Source organism: Pelodiscus sinensis, chromosome 2 (genome assembly GCF_052426305.1).
Source record: "Pelodiscus sinensis isolate ZL-2025 chromosome 2, ASM5242630v1, whole genome shotgun sequence".
Taxonomy (NCBI): domain Eukaryota; kingdom Metazoa; phylum Chordata; order Testudines; family Trionychidae; genus Pelodiscus; species Pelodiscus sinensis.
In genome coordinates, this window is record NC_143053.1 from 21,810,572 (window position 1) to 21,832,223 (window position 21,652).

At 43.8% G+C, this 21,652-nt stretch overlaps 2 protein-coding genes across 3 annotated transcripts in view; one reads left to right on the forward strand and one right to left on the reverse strand.

The window, feature by feature from the left end:
- The window catches only part of TBC1D31 (TBC1 domain family member 31), a 38,900-nt gene extending 22,158 nt beyond the window's left edge, over nt 1–16,742 (reverse strand). The window contains exons 1-7 of one of the 2 annotated variants that reach the window (XM_006137496.5): nt 16,559–16,742; nt 11,348–11,494; nt 10,053–10,168; nt 5,797–5,975; nt 3,774–3,925; nt 1,422–1,581; nt 1,000–1,200 (exon numbers count right to left, since the gene is read on the reverse strand). In XM_006137496.5, coding sequence (XP_006137558.3) covers nt 1,000–1,200; nt 1,422–1,581; nt 3,774–3,925; nt 5,797–5,975; nt 10,053–10,168; nt 11,348–11,494; nt 16,559–16,635 — 1,032 coding nt within the window. In that variant the 5' untranslated portion in view covers nt 16,636–16,742. Of the gene's footprint in view, nt 1–999; nt 1,201–1,421; nt 1,582–3,773; nt 3,926–5,796; nt 5,976–10,052; nt 10,169–11,347; nt 11,495–12,874; nt 13,087–16,558 lie in introns of those variants that run through there. The other variant, XM_089776177.1, reaches the window with a different exon arrangement.
- A 2,844-nt stretch (nt 16,743–19,586) lies between these two features.
- DERL1 (derlin 1) overlaps nt 19,587–21,652 on the forward strand; it is a 39,054-nt gene continuing 36,988 nt past the window's right edge. Inside the window, exons 1-2 of the mRNA XM_075920172.2 lie at nt 19,587–19,968; nt 21,152–21,263. Of these exons, the coding sequence (XP_075776287.1) occupies nt 19,816–19,968; nt 21,152–21,263 (265 nt within the window). The 5' untranslated portion in view covers nt 19,587–19,815. The remainder of the gene's footprint in view (nt 19,969–21,151; nt 21,264–21,652) is intronic.

Genomic DNA, 21,652 nt, shown 5'->3' on the forward strand with positions numbered 1-21,652 from the left:
GTCCCTTATTACAGAGTAGTCCAGGCTCACGGGCCAGATCCAGTCCATGAGGGTTAGTCCCTGGAGAGCCTCCACCACTATATTTACCTGCACCTCCGCAGGTACCAACAATTCCAGATTCCTTTGACAGTGGATTGCCATTCCCAGCCAATGGGAGCTCCAGGAAGTGGTGTCCCGGTCCGCATTGCTTCCCAGAGCTCCCATTGGCTGGGAAGGTCAATCTGCAGCCAACAAGAGTTGTAATCACTGGTATCTGTGGAGGTGCAGGTAAATATAGCAGCAGTGGCCTGCCAGGGACTAACCATGGTAAACTGCTGCCTTTTTATTGCCAGCCCGTGAAGTAGTCCTTACATGTTTACTTTTAGTGTGTGAGGATTTATGATCTACAGCATTCTGGATTTAGAAATGTTTGTCTCCCCATAGGTCTCCAAACAGAAGTTATTTTCTTAGTCAAATAAAAGCTGGTCTTTATAATTTTTATATATATATATATATATATATATATATATATATATATATAAAAAAAAAAGGGACTAGATATAACTGTTTTATAATCATGACTTCCAAGGCCCGATGAATAAACTGTGAATAGTTCTTGACAAACACAGCATCGATGTTCATTTGTGTCTGCAGTTAAGGAAATATCTGTTGCATGGTATTTCCAAGAAGGAAATGAACAAAAAGCTGTATGATCAAAGCCAAACTGATAGAAAGATGTGCAAAGACTAAATTGCTGCGGGAAGTACAGAAAAACTGGACGACAGAATGATTAAATATTTTTTTAAAAACAGTTTGCCTAACAGAGTGGAATAACCACAAAGGGAGGACTAGAATCCCTATGTTATTTATCTCACAACTTATATTACACAGCTACCATGTATATAAGGCAATGACACAGTAACAAATTGTCTTTTCAGTATTGATCTTTTGGGGTGACAAGATTGACTTACATTGGTATTTCAGTGCTGTTGTTGTGATTTACTTTACTTACAACTCTACCTTATTTACTTCCTGCGTTAAAGCCTGGACACTATATATGTTGAGGCTACCATTTTCCATTACTGATGCAATATACCGTCCATTTGGGCTAATAGTTACTGCGCTGATTCCCTCCTCATGACTCCCAATATCAAACAGAATCTTGCACGTCTGTATATTGATAAATCTCATAATATTATCTTGACTTAGAACTCCAAGAACCTAGAAATAAAAAACTTTTATAAATTAATCTTAATGCAAAATAGAAAAGAAAATAATGAATTCAAGATTCTGAAATAAAAAATATTGAAGCAGCAAATATAGTAGTAACTTTAATGTAGTAACCTTCCCACAGCTAGAATAAGAAAAGCAAGTCTCAGAAAGTATGTGATTTCAGTTAAGTAACCAAGTGATTTTGTTCTTAAACTTCCTACACAACTGACCTGATTAGAACCACCATCAAAATTATCAGGAAGGAATTCCAGATGGCGAACAGCTCGTACTTTTGTAGGCATCTGGATTATTCTCAACAGCTGTTTTGATTCCAGACACCACACGTGAAGATGATTTGATTTTCCTCCTGTTACTAGCACCCGGCCATCTCTGCATCACAAACAGAGTTTGTATCAGACCAATCTAATATACTGCTAATTACAATGGTAGGACCATATATTATCTTCCAGGCTCACAAATCACTGCTGTTGAATAGATCTTAATTTCTGCTGTATTATACTGCTAGCACATAATGTTGAAACAGCTACCCAACAAAGTAAAAAGCAGTTGTTTTAGTGGATACTTATACAGTTCACCTTCAACCTAAATTAAAAAGCTCCTTTTTCCGTAATGGTTATGGGTTTGCAGTATAAACTGGTGCAGCTCTCAACAAGGAGCAGTGCAATCTATAGAACAGCTCAAAATACTACAATTGATCCCCATAGAAATTTGGGGAAGTGAGATTCCAAACTTTTGAGTTTTGGTTCATCTGCAGTGAAAAAATCTTTGCTCAGACAAAACAACATGATCAAGTGGCAGAAAAAGACAGGAGCCTGAAATACAGTTGAATGTTTTAGAAAGGCATTAGTAAGAATAAAGTAGTAATATCCTTATGATTATGTAAAATAGCTTAAATAAATTGCTACACAAGGATGAGGAAACTAACCCATTTACTACAAACTAAACAAAAAAGTGTTATCAATGAAATCATGTTTTCTTAATAATAATGTGCACCTTCTAAAATGTTTTACAAGACTTTGTATTAACAGAGTACAGTAAAACTCCAATTGTCTGCCATCCAGTGGTCTGGCACTCCTGATAGTCTGGCACCAACTGGAACCCGGAAGTGCTCCAGCCAGCTGGACAATTGAAGCTGCTGAGCCCCATGGGTGCTCGCAGCTGGGAAAGGGAAGGAGAGAAGAGGGGAAGGGGATTATACCCCTGTGACGGGTCTGCCGAGACCCACACTGTGTCTGGCTGGTACATGGGGGATGGGCGGGGAACGGTGCAGCTTGGGGCGAACCCTCTGCCGTTTTGCAGGAAGGCGGGGGAAGATCCGCACAGCCGCCGGCGACAGGCCAGCTAGGGAAACCCAGCCATTGGCCTGCAAGCAGCAGCGGAGGAGAGGGGGCGAGAGTTAAGTCCCCGAACTTGCCCCGTTCCGGCTGCGCTCAGCCCCGCGCCGCTGCCGAGAGTTTCCGGGAAGGGAGCGGGCTCCCCACCCGTCAGACTGCAGTAGTTATCGCCGAGCAGGGGGCTGAGGGACGACGCTGCGGGGCCAACCCGGCAGCACCCCAAGTGTTCTGCTCCGCCGCTTCCCCAAGTTTGCCGCCGCTGCTGCTGAAACTGATGAAATTGACTTGGGGAAGCGACAGAGCAGAGCACCTGGGGTGCTGCTGGGTTGGCCCCGCAGCGTCGCCCCTCAGCCTCCTGCTCGGCGATAACTACTGCAGTCTGACGGGTGGGGAGCCCGCTCCCTTACCGGAAACTCTCGGCGGCGGCACGGGGCTGAGCGCAGCCGGAACGGGGCAAGTTCGGGGAAGTAGCTCTCGCCCCCTCTCCTCCGCTGCCGCTTGCAGGTCGGCGGCTGGGTTTCCCCAGCTGGCCTGTTGCCGGGACTTCCCCTGCCTTCCTGCAAAATGGCAGAGGGTTCGCCCCTTGCCTTTCCCCACCCACCTCCCGGACGCAGTGCGGTTCCCGACAGACCCGTCACAGCCCCCCACCGGAGTACCTCCCGATACTCCAGCATATCCGATAATCTGGCACCACTTAGGTCCCAAAGGTGTTGGATTATCAGTAGTCTACTGTAGTTAGTTTGGATCATTGCTCCAGCTGCTTCACTGCTCTCAGTAACTGCTTATCTTTATAAATGTTTGGCAGCAATACCTTTTTGTTGTTAGCATGCAAATCAAGATGGCCGGAAGAGGACATGACTGACTCTCACACTTCTTAGTTCATTTTTCTTCTTTATACAGAATACATTTTATACTGAAGCAGATACCCAAAGTATTTTTAACTCCTCACCATTATTGAGCTGTGCAGCCTTGCATAGAGATTGTTTTAGTGAGTGACTGGTCTGCCTTTCCTTTCTGTAAGAAAACCCAAATACGCTTTGGGGGGAGAAAAATTCCCACACTAGCATTTTGACTTCTGTTAGAAATAATGCTGAAATCCAATTTAGAGATTAAAAACCACAGCTCAACACTTATGTAAAATATATAGAGAAAGGAGAGAAAAAAATCTGTATTGCCTGACAAGAATTTTGTAATATTTCCCTTTTTAGTATTTTAGCAGTAGTTTACCTGGTAACAGCAAAGACTTTATAATGCAACACAGAGCCTTCTATTGGAGTTGGCAACTGGTATTTACATTGAAGTGTATCACATTCCCATGCAAAGATAGAATTGTCTTTGAAACAGCTGATGATGGTGTTGCTTAGTGGAAGAAAGAAAACCTGAAAGAATATGAAAAAGGAAAAAATAGAATACTTTTCAGACTAGTTACCTTATATATTATATACAAAGATCGCATGTGAACTTCAGAAATGTCAGAATAATACAGTAGTAAAGCCATGGCAGTGCACTTATTAGACTCCTGAAGACTTGCAATGAGCTTGAGAAGTGCACCAATTGCCTTCAGTCACTGAAGTGATTTATTATTTTTAGAGGACAGATCATTAATTTTATGTATAGTTATTAAAAAGTATAACGACAGCTGTCAGGGTTTATGCAAAGTATTGCTCCACTACGAACAAACAATGATAAAAGAAAAATAGGAAAATGTAGTAAACACCTTTTGTCAACTCTTTTGAATATATTTATTGTTTACTTGAAGTCTCTCTGTATAAGATCACCTAGACTGGAGAATCCTGACTAGATGTCTTTTTTTAAAACTACACTTTTAAAGCTATTCCCCACTAGCCCTGGGCTCAATGTGGCATTTTAATCTTTGTACATTTCAAAGCAGAAGCGCAACATGGAGTCTGGGGTCAGCAGGGGACTCCCTGTTGGTCCTGGGCTCTATATCACGTTCCAACTTTGAAATGTACAACTCTCGTACATTTTAAACGTGGAACACGCACTACTCCTTATCAACTAATCAAATAGTTAAAGGAAATCGTATCAACTATTTGATTAGTTAATTAATCAATATTTAACATCCCCACTTCCCTGCTCCCCAAAAGCCCACCCATCTTTCAGGCAGCCGTTTCTGGCCTAAACCAAGTTGAAAGCCACTATATAGGTAAAAATAATAGTCATCTAAAATTTCCACAATACATACACAGACTGAAATGACAAAGACAAACTCCTGAACTTCAGCTAAGCTCAAGATTTTTATATACATAATATTACATGGTTGACAATTTGTAATACAACAATAACAGATAATCAAACACAAAGATATAATTCTACAGAATTGACAACATAAGCCATACAAGACCTACCACCTATTCTTTAGTCTGAGAATTTCCTTATAATGAGCCAAATCTTACTGAAATCAATGGGAAGGCATCCACTGACTTCAAAGACTTCCAGCTCAGCCCCTTATCTTTGTACTGAATTGTTACACTTGGAATAATCAATTCATATATTGAGTGCAGATATATAATAAAATAATGTATGTACTTATTTATTTTGTTGGGTTAATGATTGATTTTGATGTGAAAACCTCTGAATATCACCAAATTCCAAAAGCTATTGGCAGATAACTTCACCCACTCACCTATGCAAAATGTGGAATGTACTACAATCACCTGCTAATTGAGACTATCAAATATAGGGAGCATTTCATTCCCGAATGAAGTGCACACACCTCTGGGATAAACAATTATTTTAATAGCGCTCACTACAAAACAGTTTTAGGACAGAAAGTGAAAGACGTATGTGAAATTGAAGCTAAAGGGTGACTTCCAGGAAGGAAGAATGTAATGCCCTAGCTAGAATCCAGAAAAGAAATTAGAGTTAACAGCACTACGCTGAGAAAAAGTGTCATGGGATTCTTCATGGGCACAAGTGGTGAGGATTTCCTTTTTAGTCTTTCAAATGAGATTTATCTCCTGCAGCATAATTCTACCTAACATGGAGCATTGATTCAATACTGACAAAACATTACTACTTTATGCAGCACATAGGTGTTCCCTGCACGTCTCTACAAGAACTGACCCATAACCTTATCTCGTGAGATCAGATGGCATCAAAGGTGTGAGACGGTTGGAGGCAAAGATAAAAATATTCTTTTAAAAATAGATTAAAGTACTCCTGATTTAGCATGTTACTGTAGTCTCCCGTATGTTTATATACACTTTGATCATTGCTCTTTACTGACCTTTTGAATACCCACTGATTGGCGGACATTCAACTTTCTTTTTCTTTGGAAGGTATCAAGGTCCCAGAATTGTGCTGTATCACTGGATGTAGTGATGGCGTATCTGCCAGATCCATGGACGGAGATTGAAGAGACTGAAGAATCATGTCCCCTCATCCAACTAACTAGCTCCTTGGTGTCTATGGTATAAATTAAACTGATTTAAAAGTTCTGTAATTTGAAACAAGTGCTAGTATTTTTCAGTACCAATAATATGAAAGGTAGTCTCTTGAGAATGCATAATGTACCTCTATTTATCATCAAATGAGGAACAAGTAAGGTCCTTCATGTAATTCATATACATAATGGAAAAACATTGTTTTTAATTACAGTAAAACTCCATTGGTCCGGCATCTGACGGTCTGGCACTCCTGATGGTCCGGCACCATCAGGAACCCAGAAGCGCTCCGCAGCCAGACCATTGGAGCTGCTCTGCCTCCAGCGTCCCCTATTCAGCCACTGCTAAAACTGACCAGCGGCTGAATCGGGGAAGCCGGAGGCAGAGCAGCTGGGGCGCTGCAGGGTAGGTCCCCTAGCGCTGCCCCTGGGGGCTGCGGGACCAACCCGGCAGCACCCCAGGCGTCCGATTCAGCCGCTGCTGAAATTGACCAAGAGCTGACTCCAGGAAGCCTGAGGCAGAGCTGCTCTGCCCCGGGCTTCCTGGAGTCAGCTCTTGGTCAATTTCAGCAGCGGCTGACTTGGGGACGCTTGGGGCAGAGCAGCTGGGGTGCTGCTGGGTTGGTCCCTCACCGCCGCTCCTCAGCGCTACTGGATCAACCGGGCAGCACCCCAGCTGAGCTGCCTCAGGCGTCCCCAAGTCAGCTGCTGCTGAAATTGACCAGCGGCTGACTCAGGGAAGCCCGGGGCAGAGCAGCTCTGCCTCAGGCTTCCTGGAGTCAGCTCTTGGTCAATTTCAGCAGCGGCTGACTTGGGGACGCCTGGGGCAGAGAAGCTGGGATGCTGCCCGGTTGATCCAGTAGCGCCAAGGAGCGGCGCTGGTGGACCAACCCAGCAGCACCCCAGCTGCTCTGCCCCAGGCGTCCCCAAGAGCAGCTGGGGTGCTGCCTGGTTGGTCTCGCCACGCCAAGGGTCGCGTTACCCCGACCAACCCGGCAGCACTCCAGCTGCTCTGCCCCAGGCGTCTCCGATTCAGCCGCTGCTTGTCAGTTTCAGCAGCGGCTGAATCAGGGATGCTTGGGGCAGAGCCGGACTATCAGAAGGAGGGGCTATGAAGGGGGGGCTATGAGGGGTACTTCTTACTACAGTAAACTTCCGATAGTCCGGCATATCTGATAATCCGGCACCCCCTGGGTCCCAAAGGTGCCGGATTATCGGAAGTTTACTGAAGTAATGGATTTTGTGAGTTATTTTTCAGTTCTACAAATACAGCTATCTTGCATATACTTATTTAATCTGCCTTCAGTGGTCTGTCTTAAAAGTTGAGAATGTGGACACCAAACAAGTTGGGTATGCCTTCAAGGCAGACTTTTGCAAGTAGGAATATCAATGTTAAACCACTCCCCATCCAAAAGAGCAACAGCATAGTTTGCAGTTTCAAGACTAAAGATGGGAAAGATTAACTATAAGCATTACCCTTAATGGGTGATGTTTACCGGTTTCGGTTAACCTGTGGAAGCTAATGCAGCTCCCCACCCGCCGTCGGCTGCTCTAGCCCCACATTCCAGCTGTCCGGAGCAGCCTATCTGTGGAGGGCCTCGGTCAGGGGTGGCCAACCCATTAAACGAAGAAAGCCGAAACAGCAGCGGAAAAAACGTGACGAGCTGTACCAGAATTGTTTGGGGGGGGGGGGGGGGGGGAAGGAAGAGCTCCACACCAGCCAGAATTGTTGAGCCGGGGAGAGAGGGGGTAAAAGACGCTGCCCCTTTAAAAAAAACCACAGATTAGGTTTTTTGGCCACATTAGGCTCCCACCAGCTGATGCCATCATGCCACTCTGGATGACTCCCCTGCACCCAGTGAGCACAGGGAGCTGAGGGCTGTTTGTAGGGGCACATGGGGCAGCTTCGCAAGCCATATGCGAGGCTTCGCAAGCTGCACTTTCAGGGGTGAAAAGCCACGGGTTGGTCACCCCTGGCTTAGGTGCATCGCAGGCAGGAGCTGCTCCGGCTGGGCTGCAGCACCCCTCCCTACCAGCGCCCTCTTTAATAAGTTAACTGATTAAACATCATGTTTAACCGGTTAACCAATTAAATGGGATTTTACATCTCTGCACAAGACAAGATTCTACACTTGTGTTAATTTGCAGGTCAAATGAATTGCAGTTACTATTTATACATGTAAGGAAGGTTGATTTAGTGAACAGTTGACTATGACCACAGGAACCTATATTCAGATGCAATATTCTGATTAATTTTTTAGGCCTAGGGGTTTAATGCCTTTTCATGCTACTGACCACTCTTTAGAGAGATTGCCTCAGACCACCTTCTCTCACATTCATAACTGCATTACTGCCTTCCCTCCCAATGGCAACTGGATAATGTATTTGTGGCAACTACTTTAATTACTCACATGGTAAAACATTTAAGCTATTTGAAAGCTTGTTTTCATACTACCAATTCACACTGGCAAAAAAACAAAAACACCCCCCCCCCCAAAAAATAGCACCATGTGAATAACCAGCTCAATCAATAAGATTTGTGTAATTGCATCCAGAAACTTAATTTGGAATTAGTCTACATACCTACTGAAAGGAAGAGAGAGAGGAGGACTTCAGAGCTCTGGTGAGATGAATGCCATTTTGTAAACTAGATTTTTGGGGACTATATTTAGTTACAGGCAGTCCCCGGGTTACGTACAAGATAGGGACTGTAGGTTTGTTCTTAAGTTGAATTTGTATGCAAGTTGGAACTGGTACATATTGTAGGGGAAACTCGAGTCAAACATTTCTCCAGAGCTCAGTTTTATTCTCCCACAACGCACTTCCCTCAGTCCTTTATTCTCAAGCTGAAGTGTCTGCTGAGAAAAGCTGCTCCGCGTCTCCCTGGTCTGCTGGAGGGGAAGCAGCTAGTGTGGAGTTGCCTCACCCCGTTTGTAAGTAGGGATCCGATGTAAGTCGGATCCATGTAACCCGGGGACTGCCTGTATTACCTGATTAGTGGCTATTTAGTTCTACAGTAAGTTATAATCCTCACTAATTAAGCTGGTGGGAGAATAACAAAGTCCAGAACTGTATCTGGTTGGTTTCCACTAAATTAAAAGAGTCTAAATCCAGATGGTCTGAAATAGCAGCAGTAGGCGTGCATTTCTTAAATGGGGAGAAAATAATATCTCTGAAGATTAACTTCTGAACAATGAATTGCCAGTATTACTAGCCATTTAACTACTAGTCACATCATAAATAACTAATTATTGTTCTTGATTAATTTAGCAGAAAACAGAGTCATCACATCTGGACATTTCATTAATTTGAAAAAAAATATTGTATACAAATAAGGATGCAGGATTTAAATATGCAAATATTGCAGTTTATTGACTGTTCTTTCAATTACCAGTTATTTGAATAAAGATTTGTGATAGTCCTTAAAACTTTCATCCAAAGTAATTCAGTTGCAAGGTTCTATAAATTAAATGACTGATTTTTAAGGGTTTCTACAAAACCTTGTTTCAACACAAGCAAGTCTAGCTCATTTTTAAAAGGTAACAAATATGTTTTTGATCCTGCAATAAGCTATAAATTGCAGAAAATTTCTGCATGCTTCCCCCCCCCCAAAAAAAATCACTTCTCATCTTGTCTACACAGCAACATTATTTTGAAATAACTATCATTATTTTGAAATAACATAGTCCACGTCTACACATCAGGCAATTATTTTGAAATAATGTCAAAATACTGTCAAGTTGGAGGACTTCTTACTCCGATTCCTGTAACCCTCATTGTACAAGGAGTAAGGGAAGTCAAAGGAAGAGTGCTGTATTTCAGAATAAGGATGCAACTGACATAGCTCAATTTGCATAGCTTATTTTGAGTTAAACCCTGCTGTGTAGGCGCACCTTCTATGTGGGTAAAGATATTACACCTTCAAAGTTGATTAGAGGATTAAGATCATTCTTTTCACGGCCCTCCTTCTGCCTTGCAAGAATACGTGGCATCAAACGTATAATAAAAATAGTCACAAAACTTTCAAACTTGATGTTGATATGGATTTGTATGAAAATATAGATATTGTTTTTCTAATCAGACTTTTACACAGGATTTACCTGTATCAAAGCATTTAATGGAATAATCTGCCAAAGCCACAAGGTATTCAGTCTTCCTGCGGAGATTAAATGCCAAAGCAGTGCAAGCCTGCATTGTTCGCTGAACAAGAATGAATCTATTTAAAGAAAAAAAAAACACAAGTCCAATAGTGTCAGAAACACTTCAGTTCACTGGACATTGAACTGAATATGCTACTCAGTTTGAACATACTTTACCCTGCGAAAGAAAGTTTCATGAAAACTTCTCCTCCAATTAGTTCTATCAAAACAAACCCCATTTAACACACAGAAATAAGTATCTTAAGTGGGAGGAGTGTTCTAAAAAGTTGATTTATGCTTATTAAGAAACCTAAAAACAAAAATATAGGTAGGGTCTTACCAAATTCACAGTCCATTTTGGCCAATTTCACGGTCATCAGATTTAAAAAATCGTAAATTTCATTATTCCAGCTATTAAAATCTGAAATGTCATTGAGTTGTAATTGTAGGGATACTGACCCAAAAAGCAGTTGGAAGGGGTCACAAGGTTATTATAGGCAGGGTTGTGGTACTACTACCCTGGCTTCTACAGTGCTGCCTTCAAAGCTGATCAGCTGGAGATCAGTGGCTGTGGGTTGGGAGCTCAACTATGAAGGCAGAGCAGCTGCCAGTAGCAGTGCGGAAAGATGGCATGGTACCTAGTTGGGCCTTCAGTCAGAAGCCACCACTCGCCAGCCATCCTGATCTTAAAGTATAAGCACAGATATTAGGGTGGCATGCTATGGTATTACCACACTTAATTCTGTGCTGCTGCTGGCAGGATACTGCCTTCAGACTAGCGATGTAAGTGACTAGTCAACTATCCGATAAACATAAGCTTATCGGCTAGTCAAGTAGTCACTCAAGTAGTTGCTTCACCTCCCCCCACCCTTGCTGCAGAAATTCCATCGACTACTCAGTTGATTAATCGAAATTTAACTTCCCTACTAAAGAGCTGGGCATACAGCCAGCAGCTGTTGTTCTCCAGCTCCAAAGGCAGCATAAAAGTGAGGGTGGAAATATTATGAACCTTCTAAAATAGCTTTGGGAATCCCCTGCAAAACCTTTGTGTCAGGTCCTCCAATTTGAGAAATACTGGTCTCCCCTGTGAAATCTTCATAATGTAGAGTAAAAGCACACACAAACACCAGATTTCACAGGAAGAGACCAGATTTCACAGTCCACTACATCTGTGGAAAACATGTGAATTTGGCAGGGCCATAAATATAGATTATGAAGAACAATAACTGAGAGCCGCAAGCAAGAGTAATGTTTACCTGTTTCCAGTCAAGTCAAAAACATATATATTTCCTTGGTGGTCTCCAGCAAGTAAAGAATCTCCAGAATTGTCAAAGGCCACATTCAGAAAACGTATTGTCTTTGAATGGTATCCTGTGGCACTGTGAATAATGTTTACTATGACACTATGAGGAAAGCAAAGAAATCACTGTCTTTAGCATAATTTTCTCTATGGTCATTAAGATATATCGAATATAAAAAACAATTTTAAGCTATATTTTCTGCAACTCTGATTAAACTTTTGAGGAAGACCACACACTTATAAAAGTGTATTACACTAAAGATGATTTGCTATCTAACAAGCAATAAACAAACCTTCTGTAAAGAAATCAAATGAAAAACTGAAAAGTAGCTGATTCATGAGAAAAATTAATATAGGCAGGTAGAGTCAGTAATTATATGATATTAGGGGAAGAAGGGAAATCACTGAAACAACTTTTAGCTGTCTTCTTAAAAATAAGGGGCAGGCCAATCTCTGTCATGTCGCACTAAAATGGGCTCTCCCATTTCTGTTTTTCACAGGTATCTATCCTTCGGGTTTGTATATTAGCTGGGGATAGGTGAAATAGCAGCAGCCAAGGAGATGATGGTAGTCTAAAATGCAGCAGTTAACACAAAAAACCTGGGGTAGAAGAATGAAGAGCATATGGATTTTCCCCCCCTTTCAAAAATCAGGGACAAATTAAAACTGTGGCCTGGAAGGAAATCCCTTTAGAGGAGCACTCTGATGGTCAATCAAGTGTGAAGGGGAGGCAGAGTCTGTGTGATTATACCCCACAGAATATCTCTCAAGAGGGATTCACCCTCTACAGTTTGCAGTGGAATCAATACTAGAAGGAGAGGCCCAGACCCAGTTTCCTTTTTCCCCAAAGAGAAAGCGGCCTTCAAGAGGGAAAAAGAGATGGGTTAGTTCATAAGAAGAGCTGAGGACTGGCTTTCCTGTAACCTGCCTGCTAAGCTTACACTTTCTCTATGATTTTTGGAAAAGATTATTTAATGGTAGCTGGTAATATTTTCATCATGGGAGAATATTAGTAATAACTTTAAAAGGCATAATGGAAAATATGAAAAATTAAAAGCCAACTTTTCCCAGCATTGGTTGTGTCAATCTGTTATTTACAGATTCATTCTTCAACTCATCTCCCCACCCAAATTCTTTCCTGAAAATAAAGTAACATTGTAAATGGAATAAAAGGGAAACTGATAATAAAGTCAACCTATTGAGCCACAATCAGAACCTCCAAACGTATTAAAAGTTTTCATCTTTTGATATAATGTACATGCGAGTTATACCAGTTCATCTTTTGCACTTGTTCTCTATCATCACATGCCTGTATTTCTAAAAAATTGTCTTGGGAACTTTCCAAGCAATTTTGTCTAATGCAATATTTAAAAATGAGATTATGCATATATTTGCTATTCATGATGATGTCTCAAAATAATTTACAAATGAATTTACTTAAATACTATTAGAATTGTTAGTTGGTCATTTTTAAACATTAAACCTGTGTCAACCTGTGAAAGGTGAATCTCTGAGAGATGCCCTTTGGGGATATAAATACACAGGCCCTGTTTCTCCTTGGTAGCAGATCAGAGGGCACACAGGCAGGGATTTCTCCCCAAACCACAGCCGTAAACAGTCTCGATCTTTAGAGGTCTGTGCAGGTAAAAATATGTGGCTATGCATCTTGCAGACTCATCATGCAATCCACAATCTGGATTTACTTGCATCTACACAGCAAACCACCTGGAGGGGAGAGAGCAGAAGTGAGTGAAGAGGGCGCAGGGAAGAGGCAGGCAGAATGAGAGCAGGGATCGGGAGTGAAGAGTAGCAGGGACCTGGGGCTCTGCAGATCAATGCTCACCAGGTGGTGGGGTGGGAGAGGAGATCTGGGAAGGGCCAGCACTCTGTCCCTCCTACAGAGAGGGATTTAAGAGATCTTGTTGCATCCTTTCCCTGGTGGTAATGCAAGGGCCTGCCCTGGCACAGGCCCCCCTCTCCTCTGCCTGGCAGTTCATTGGAGGGAGGAGGTAGAAGAGCCCTGCACAAATGTCCACTCCAGCATCCAAGGTTATGAAACACATATCTGTGGATAAGTAGGGCTCTATTGATCTTGAGGGTTCAAGGTCTTTTCTTACAGACTCTGCCAATGGGTCTTATTTTTTTCCTAATCATTCACATTTCATAGGGTCTTGTGCTTTTCTTCATAATCTCAAATCCATAGTTTGCAAGATCATAGAACATCTTCTGTTCAAGTTCCTGAGAGCTCAGGCCATACCCCTTAATTTTAGTTATTATACACTTGTTGTTGGGTTTGTGTGATGTTACGATTATGCTGTAGCGTATATATGTTAGAGTTAATTTGTAAGATTCTAAGGCTACATCTACACTGCAGGCTTCTTGCGCAAGAACAGTAATTCTTGCGCAAAAACTTGCAGAGTGTCTACACTGCACGCGCGTTCTTGTGCAATTAAATTTACAGTAAGGCATTGGAACACAGGGCTTCTTGTGCAAGAGTTATTCCTCTCCCCACAAGGAATAAGCCCTCTTGCACAAGAGCTCTTGCGGAAGAGCAACAGGGGTTTCTTGCGCAAGAAACCCCTATGGCTAAAATGACCATCAGAGCTTTCTTGCGCAAGAGAACATCCACACTGCCATGGACGCTCTTACACATGGCAGTGTGGACGTGCTCTTGTGCAAGACCTTTCGCTCAAGAACTCTTGCGCATAACAGTTCCTGTGCAAGAAGCCTGCAGTGTAGACATAGCCCTCGAGTATAATGGTAGTTCCTCTAAACACTAAACTATGTATTAGACATGAATAAGACAAGCTGAATTGCAAGAACCTATAGGTTGACATCTACAAGATTTCAGCTTAACTACTGTAGGTCTTGGAGACAAGAAATGATAACATAAGTGACCACAAAATAACCTGATGCCCTAAGATTATGAGAGATGTACCGAGTGATATTGCACAAAAATTACCCAGACGGTTAATACTAGATTATAAAAATACTGCAAAAGCACATCTGTCTCAAACATGTCTCTCAATCATAGGATACAGGCTGTACTTCAATGCTAATAAAGGGAACTTCCTCAGCCTACAGAAAATTGGGTTCTTTTAAGTTTCCAGGGGACACAGACCAATAAGAGAAAAGAGGGTGGACATTTTTATGAACACACACAGAATGTATCTATAGACAGAATCACATTATAAGAAGGGGATACCCAGAATGGGAAACTGAGTTCCCTTTAGAAAACTCCAGCAGGAACCATCCCTCTACTGATGACCAAACCACAAGAGAGACATCAAGCACTAATATTATTATCAGGATATGAGTGTAACTGTTTTTCTAACTTGCGCATAGGCCTGCATAGACTTTCTTTGTGTGTTCCTAGAGACTCTAAATTTGAAGTAACAGAGGTGACTCACACCAGCTGTAGCTGCCAGAGCCAAATCCATGGTCATATCACACCATATTACAAGATATACTTTAAATAAAATAAAAGGCCACAAGGGCATGGTGTGATATGCACGAGGAATAAACAAACAGTATCCTTATATAGTATTTGATTTTGAGAAATCACTAGTTGTGAAGAATATGTATTATTCAATCAACACTATGCATGTGCATGACACTTCTCTGTCAAAAGAGACCACAGACCAGGAGCTAGATCTTGGAAATGGCACTGCACAGATGGAGGGCTACCCTTGTGCAAGTATTCACAGGACCTCATGTTAAGTTTACATACATCACAATAAGAGACAACACTGGACAATGGGATAGGAGTAGGAAGAAAGACAAATAAGACCACAGAGAAGAAACCATAATTAGGCACATATGTTGGATATTGTTATTTATTATTTGTATGAGATCTTACTTTGTTTTGTAACAAACATCTTTGTAGGTTGGGGTTTTGGAAATATGTATGCTTGGAAATTATAAGCAAATACTATTGTTCCCTTGCTGTTCAACTTAAGATGAATATGGCTTAAAACAGAGATCCTAACTTTCCTCCCCAAAACTTTCCCCACTACCTCTTTTCTTGATCATTATGGATAATACCACCACCCTGCATGTCACTCAGGACTGTAACCTGCATGTCATCTTCCAGTGAGAACTCTCTTGTTCTCAAGCATAACATCTCTATTAATCAACACAGCTAAAACTCTGGCCCAGGCTCTCATTACACATCTTGAATACTGCGATATCTTCTCTAACCCTGACAAATGCAATCTTGCCCCACTCACAGAGCTACTGCTAAGATTATTTTCCTAGCCCATCACTTTGTTGATCACATCATCACTCTTCTCCTTGAATCCTTCCATTAACTCCTCCTTCTCTATTGCATGAAACATAAGGATTGAATTCAAACTCTACTCTCTCTAACACTATCAAGCTGTTGATACTCATTTCTGATCAACCCAAGGTGCCAGCCTCCACTGCATAGGCTACAGTTTCAGGCCAGCACCTTTACACTTTCTTTCTTGCTTTCCCCCCATAGGAGGAGATGGCATTCTTGTAAACATCTGCAGCTCTAGCTCATTATCTACCTTCAAATCCCTTATCACACATCTTGGGCTGGATTCCTACAAAATACTTAGCATCAGTTAGGCTACTGGGTGCATCGAGACCAAAACCTATCATGCTGACCCCTACTGCCTCATTGTAGGTCAGCAGGCTCCCTCCTAAGCACAAAGGAACAGACATGCTGCCTGGAACCTCTCCATCTAGTCCAGTATCCGGTCTTCCCCCAGAGGCCAATGCCAGGTGCCGCAGAGGGAACAAACAAAGCGGGTGATCGGGAAGCGAGCCCTCCCCTCTTGCCCATCCCAGCTTCTGACGGAGAGCATGGATTTATAGCTAGTCCTTGACCTTGTGTTGAGACTAGAGACTGCCTGGGGCCCAGCCTGGCTTGTTTGTGCAGCGGCTCACGCAGCGGGACCCCGGCGCGAGGTGCTGGCTCAGTAACCACCGTGCGCCAGCCCTCTGGCTTGGGACGAAGCCTTTTGATGCGTCTCTCTTTCATGAGGGGCCAGCCCACACAGGGGCCTCCTCACCGGCCTCGCCCCCCCGCAGCCAGCGGCAGGCACAGGCCTACACCCGAGCAGGCGCGATCGGCTCAACCGGGGGCGGCAACGAGGGGGTCTCCCCTTACCCCTCCCCCGCCGCCAGCTGCCCCCATTACCCCTGCTGCGCGGCCGGGGCGGGCTTGCGGTGCCAGATCTTGCCCTGCTCCCTGTTGCCCAGGTCCGAGCTTTGCATCCTCACGCGGCGGGGCGGGAGGCGCTTCCCTCCTCTGCAGGTGTACCGGGAGCGGAGGCGGCTGCGCGCTAACCGTCGTTTCTCCCGCCCGTCGCGCCGCAGGAAGAGGGGAGACTACGAGGGGTGTCCTCACCATGGTACAATCCATTGGCCCTTATGAATGCTGCACGCTGACGCGTGACCGTTAGCAGCACCTCCCCGCGGCGTAATGGAACAGGCCACGCATTCCGGAACCGCTGGTGCCTGCTGGGAACTGTAGTTCTCTTTGTGGGGTGGGCGAGCCCGAGGGCATTTGAGAGGCGAAAGGAAAACGGCTTTTCAGCCTGAGCTGAGTGGGCGGGGCTTGGCAGGAGCAAGAGGACAGGAGGGAGGATGTAAGGGGAGCGTGAGCAGGCCTGGAGACTGGGGAATAGCTTCCCTTAGGGGACACTCCCTGAGTTTTCTTTCTTCCCCACAAAACATAATTCAGTACAGGCGTCCACATATGTTGAATAATAAAGCAGAAATGGTCTGCAAAGACCAGATCTCATCTTCCACCACTTGCCTATTATCTCCCTAATTTTTCCTGAGTCAAGTAATACCCTACAATAGATGACTTTGCAAGACTGGGGCCTTGGGTATATATACAATGTGGGAATTATAGTAAGTGTGGTTCATTTAACTACATCATGTTCCGAAAGGAAATGAAAAAAATCGTCCTACTCAGTTTCACACATTTTCAATATGCTTATCAGTAATATTCAGGTAGCAAAATATTCCTTGCATTCTCCATTCAGATCTTTTGATCTCATTATTCTTTACAAACATTCACAGAATCCCTTTGAACAAAAAACAGGACCATGTAGCACTTTAAAGACTAACAAGATGGTTTATTAGGTGATGAGCTTTCGTGGGCCAGACCCACTTCCTCAGATCAAATAGCGGAAGAAAATTGTCACAACCATATATACCAAAGGATACAATTAAAAAAAAGAACACGTGAAAAGGACAAATCAAATTTCAGAACAGAAGGGGGATGTGGGGGAGGTAAATGTCTGTGAGCTAATGATATTAGAGGTGATAATTGGGGAAGCTATCTTTGTAATGGGTAAGATAATGTCTTTGTTTAAACCTAAGCATAAAGTGTCGAATTTAAGCATGAATGACAGTTCAGAGGATTCTCTTTGAAGTGTGTGTTCTGAAAAGGTCTTTGAAGCAGAATGCAGGTAATCAAGTCGTTGAGACAATATCCTTTCTGGTTGAAATGGCAAGAAACTGATTTATCTTTGTGATCCTGTTTAATATCTGTTTTGTGGGCATTGATCCTTTGGCGAAGTGTCTGAGACGTCTGTCCAATGTACATAGCAGACGGACACTTTCGGCACATGATAGCGTATTTCTGGATGCACAGGAATATGCGTTCTTGATCTTATAACTCACTGGGTTAGGTCCAATAATGGTATCAGCAGAGTGAATATGTGGACAAAGCTGGCAACAGGGTTTGTTGCAAGGGACGGTACCAGGGTTGGTATGTGTGGAATGTCCTGTGGCTGTTGGTAAGAATCATCTTGAGGTTAGGTGGTTGTCTATAGGAGACTATGGGTCTGTCTCCCAGAGTCTCTCGGAGTTTAGTATCCTGTTCCAGTATAGGCTGTAGTTTATTGATAATGTGTTGGACAGGTTTAAGATGGGGGCTGTAGGTGATGACAAGTGGAGTTCTATAGTTGGTTTTCTTGGGTCTGTCTTGAAGTAGATGGTTTCTAGGTATTTGTCTGGCTCTTTCAATTTGCTTCAATTTCAATTTATTTCTCTGGGTGGGTAGTTGAGGTTTATAAATGCTTGGTAGAGATCCTGAAGTTTCTGGTCAGTGGGATTAGAGCAGATGCGGTTGTATCGAAGGGCTTGGCTATAGATGATGGATCGTATGTTGTGTTCTGGATGGGAGCTGGAAGCATCTAGGTAACTGTATAAGTCAATGGCTTTTCTGTAGAGAGTGGTGTCTAATTTTCCATTGATGATTTGTACTGTGGTGTCCAGGAAATGGATCTCTCGTGTAGAATGGTCCAGGCTGAGATTGATGGTGGGGTGTAGGTTGTTAAAATCTCTGTGGAATGTCTCCAGTGTTTCTTGGCCATAAAGGTGTCATCGATGTAGCGTAAGTAGAGAAGGGGTGAAAGGCAGTCATGTAGCACTTCAAAGACTAACAAGATGGTTTATTAGGTGATGAGCTTTCGCAGGGCAGACCCACTTTGTCAGATCATATCTTCTGGATCTGTGCAAGTTTTTTCATATGGTTGATGGATTTCAATTCCATACAGTTAAAGGTAGTGCTTTGCATGATGAAAAGTAACTGAGAGGTAGCTGTGTTAGTCTGATCTTGGTAAAACAAAAAAAAGCAGACCCACTTCTTCAGCCCCACAAAAGCTCATCACATAATAAACCCTCTTGTTAGTCTTTAAAGTGCTACATGACTGCTTTTTTTATAGACGTGCAGAGCACAGAACTTCAATTGGAGTTAATGGGGCACCTGGCACTGGTTAATTGTAAGGGTTAACTTTTAAAACAGAATTTAAAATCCCTTTAAAACAGGAGTTTACATCCTAAGGCACATAATGATCTTTTTAGCCACTGTTGTCAGTGGCAAAGAACTCCACGCTGCTCCCTGCGGAATAGCTCTCTTAACTAATCCATATTCTTTTGGAGCGGTTTCTGCTGCAATGCAGACATGAAAGCATTTGCATCAGTGGTGGCAACTGGGGGCTGTGGAGCTAGGAGTCCGGTTGGAAGGATGCTGCGGGGATGGGCTCTGTTGGGAGAGGACCACAGCTCTGGGGAAAGGAATAATAACGGGGAGGGGAGGGATATCCCGTGAGTCTGCAGTGGGCAGCCAGGGGGCAACAAGCAGCGCACGGTGTCTGTGGTGCTGTCCCCTTAAGAGGCGGGACTTCCGCCACTGTCACGGAGGTGTCATGCGAGGGGTGGGTGGGCACGGAGAACCGGAAGTAGCTGTTGGTGGCCGAATTCGCAGGAGCCACGTCTGGACTCGGGCTACGCGTGGATTTGGCGCCGCCCGCATCACGCGCCCTGTTGTCCGGCGGCCGCGGCAGCAGGAGGCGGACGCCGGCCTCGGCGCGATCGGGACCCCCGCCCTCGCGGTGGCCGGAGGACAGTGAGGTTCCGGCGGCGGCCGAGCTCGGAGACATGTCGGATCTGGGGGACTGGTTCCGGAGCATCCCTTTAATTACCCGCTACTGGTTCGCCAGCTCCATCGCGGTGCCGCTGATCGGCAAGCTGGGCCTCATCAGCCCCGTCTACCTTGTCCTATGGCCCGACGCCTTCCTCAGCCGCTTCCAGGTAGGCCGTGGACTCCAAGTCCCAGCATGCAAAGCGGCCGCCAAAGACAGCGCCTTTGCATTCTGGGAGCTGCACCAGGTGGATGCTGTGCCTGCTGGGAGCTGGTCCTTCCACTCTTGAAGGGTCTCAGAATGGGATAAGAGAGGTGCAGACGGGGTTGAATCCCTGCTCACTACGCCTCCTTCTTTTGATAATAGTGGGCATCAGATACCCTGCCCTGTTACCCAGGTCAACTGCTCAGGGGAACTCCCCTTCATAGTTAAGGTGTGGTCCCTCCACGCAGTGGCAGCTGGCACTTGGATTGGTCCAAAATGATGGGCTGCACTTCCACTTATAAATGAGGGGGCCCGTGCCAAGAAGGCACTTCCTGGGATCGGGTTTATGCCTGCTGAGGTGCCACACTAAGTTATCTCACTTTTGTATTAGAAAAAAATGCTTCTTGCTCATTCTGTGTGTATGTGATGATTAATGTCCTCTCCCTTTCCCCTCAAAACTAATGGAGAAAGGAGCCTTAAAAGAATGGGGATCATATATCGTGCTTAACAGCGAAGACCTGAACACAATTCCCTCTGTAATTTGTTCCAAGTATCAGCCCCAAAGTGTGTGGAGTAGGAGTCCCGTATCTCTAATGCTAATGATCCCTGCTGATTTATGGAACTTGGGACCAAACACATCATTCTGAAATGTTGCATATTGGAGTGTCTCATATCAACTCAGAAGTGGCAAGATTATTTCTGTGCTGACTACTATGTGCAACATGTTTAAAGACTACTTATGATGTTGATAGGCAGGGACTTTAGTAAAGCGGGTGCATAAACACTAAAAATAGTGTGTGATATTATCTGAATGAAATTACACTAAAAAGATTGTGTGAGTTTCTTACTTAAGGTAAATAGAAAGGATCCTGGTTGGATGTCTTTAAAATTGTGTAGAATAGTTGTGAGGACTTCTCTTGTTCTCTAGAGCCCTTTTGGAAGTTAACCTATGCTGTAGCTAAAAACAACTCATAAAACTCTTTTGTCTTACCTGTTATGGCTATAAGTTACAAGGGCCTTTGAAGTCATATCACAGAATAACAAAATTTGATACACGGGAATTTGCTCCTTAATCTAATAATGGAACATTGTTGTTATTCATTTATCTTTAATATATGTAACTACACTCACTTTTTTGGTCTGGACAGATCTGGAGGCCAATAACTGCAACATTCTACTTCCCAGTGGGTCCAGGGACTGGATTTCTGTATTTGGTGAACTTATATTTTTTGTATCAGTATTCATCCCGACTAGAAACAGGTATGTTATTAATTGAAGCATATGCATGCCGTAGGACAATGGTTCCCAACCTTTTTTACACTGTGGACGAGCAAAACCACTCTCAGACTTTTGGAAGACTGGTGACATTTTATTGGCATATAATGAATATGTCAATAAAATGTTACTGGTCTGCCAAAAGCCCCAGTCTCCGGAGCTCCACTGCACCCAACCCTCCTCCCCCCACGCACCCACTGTGCCAGCCCCCAGATCTCCCTAGCCCCTCCCAGTGCCGGCCCTGCCCATGTAGCCCCCCCCACTACTACCCCCTCCTCCAGAACCCTCCCTCCCCCCCCGTGTCAGCCCCTGGCCTCTTAGAGCAGCTCGAAGGCTGGGCAGAGAGAGCTGGGAGAGGGGAAGGAGGCTGCTTG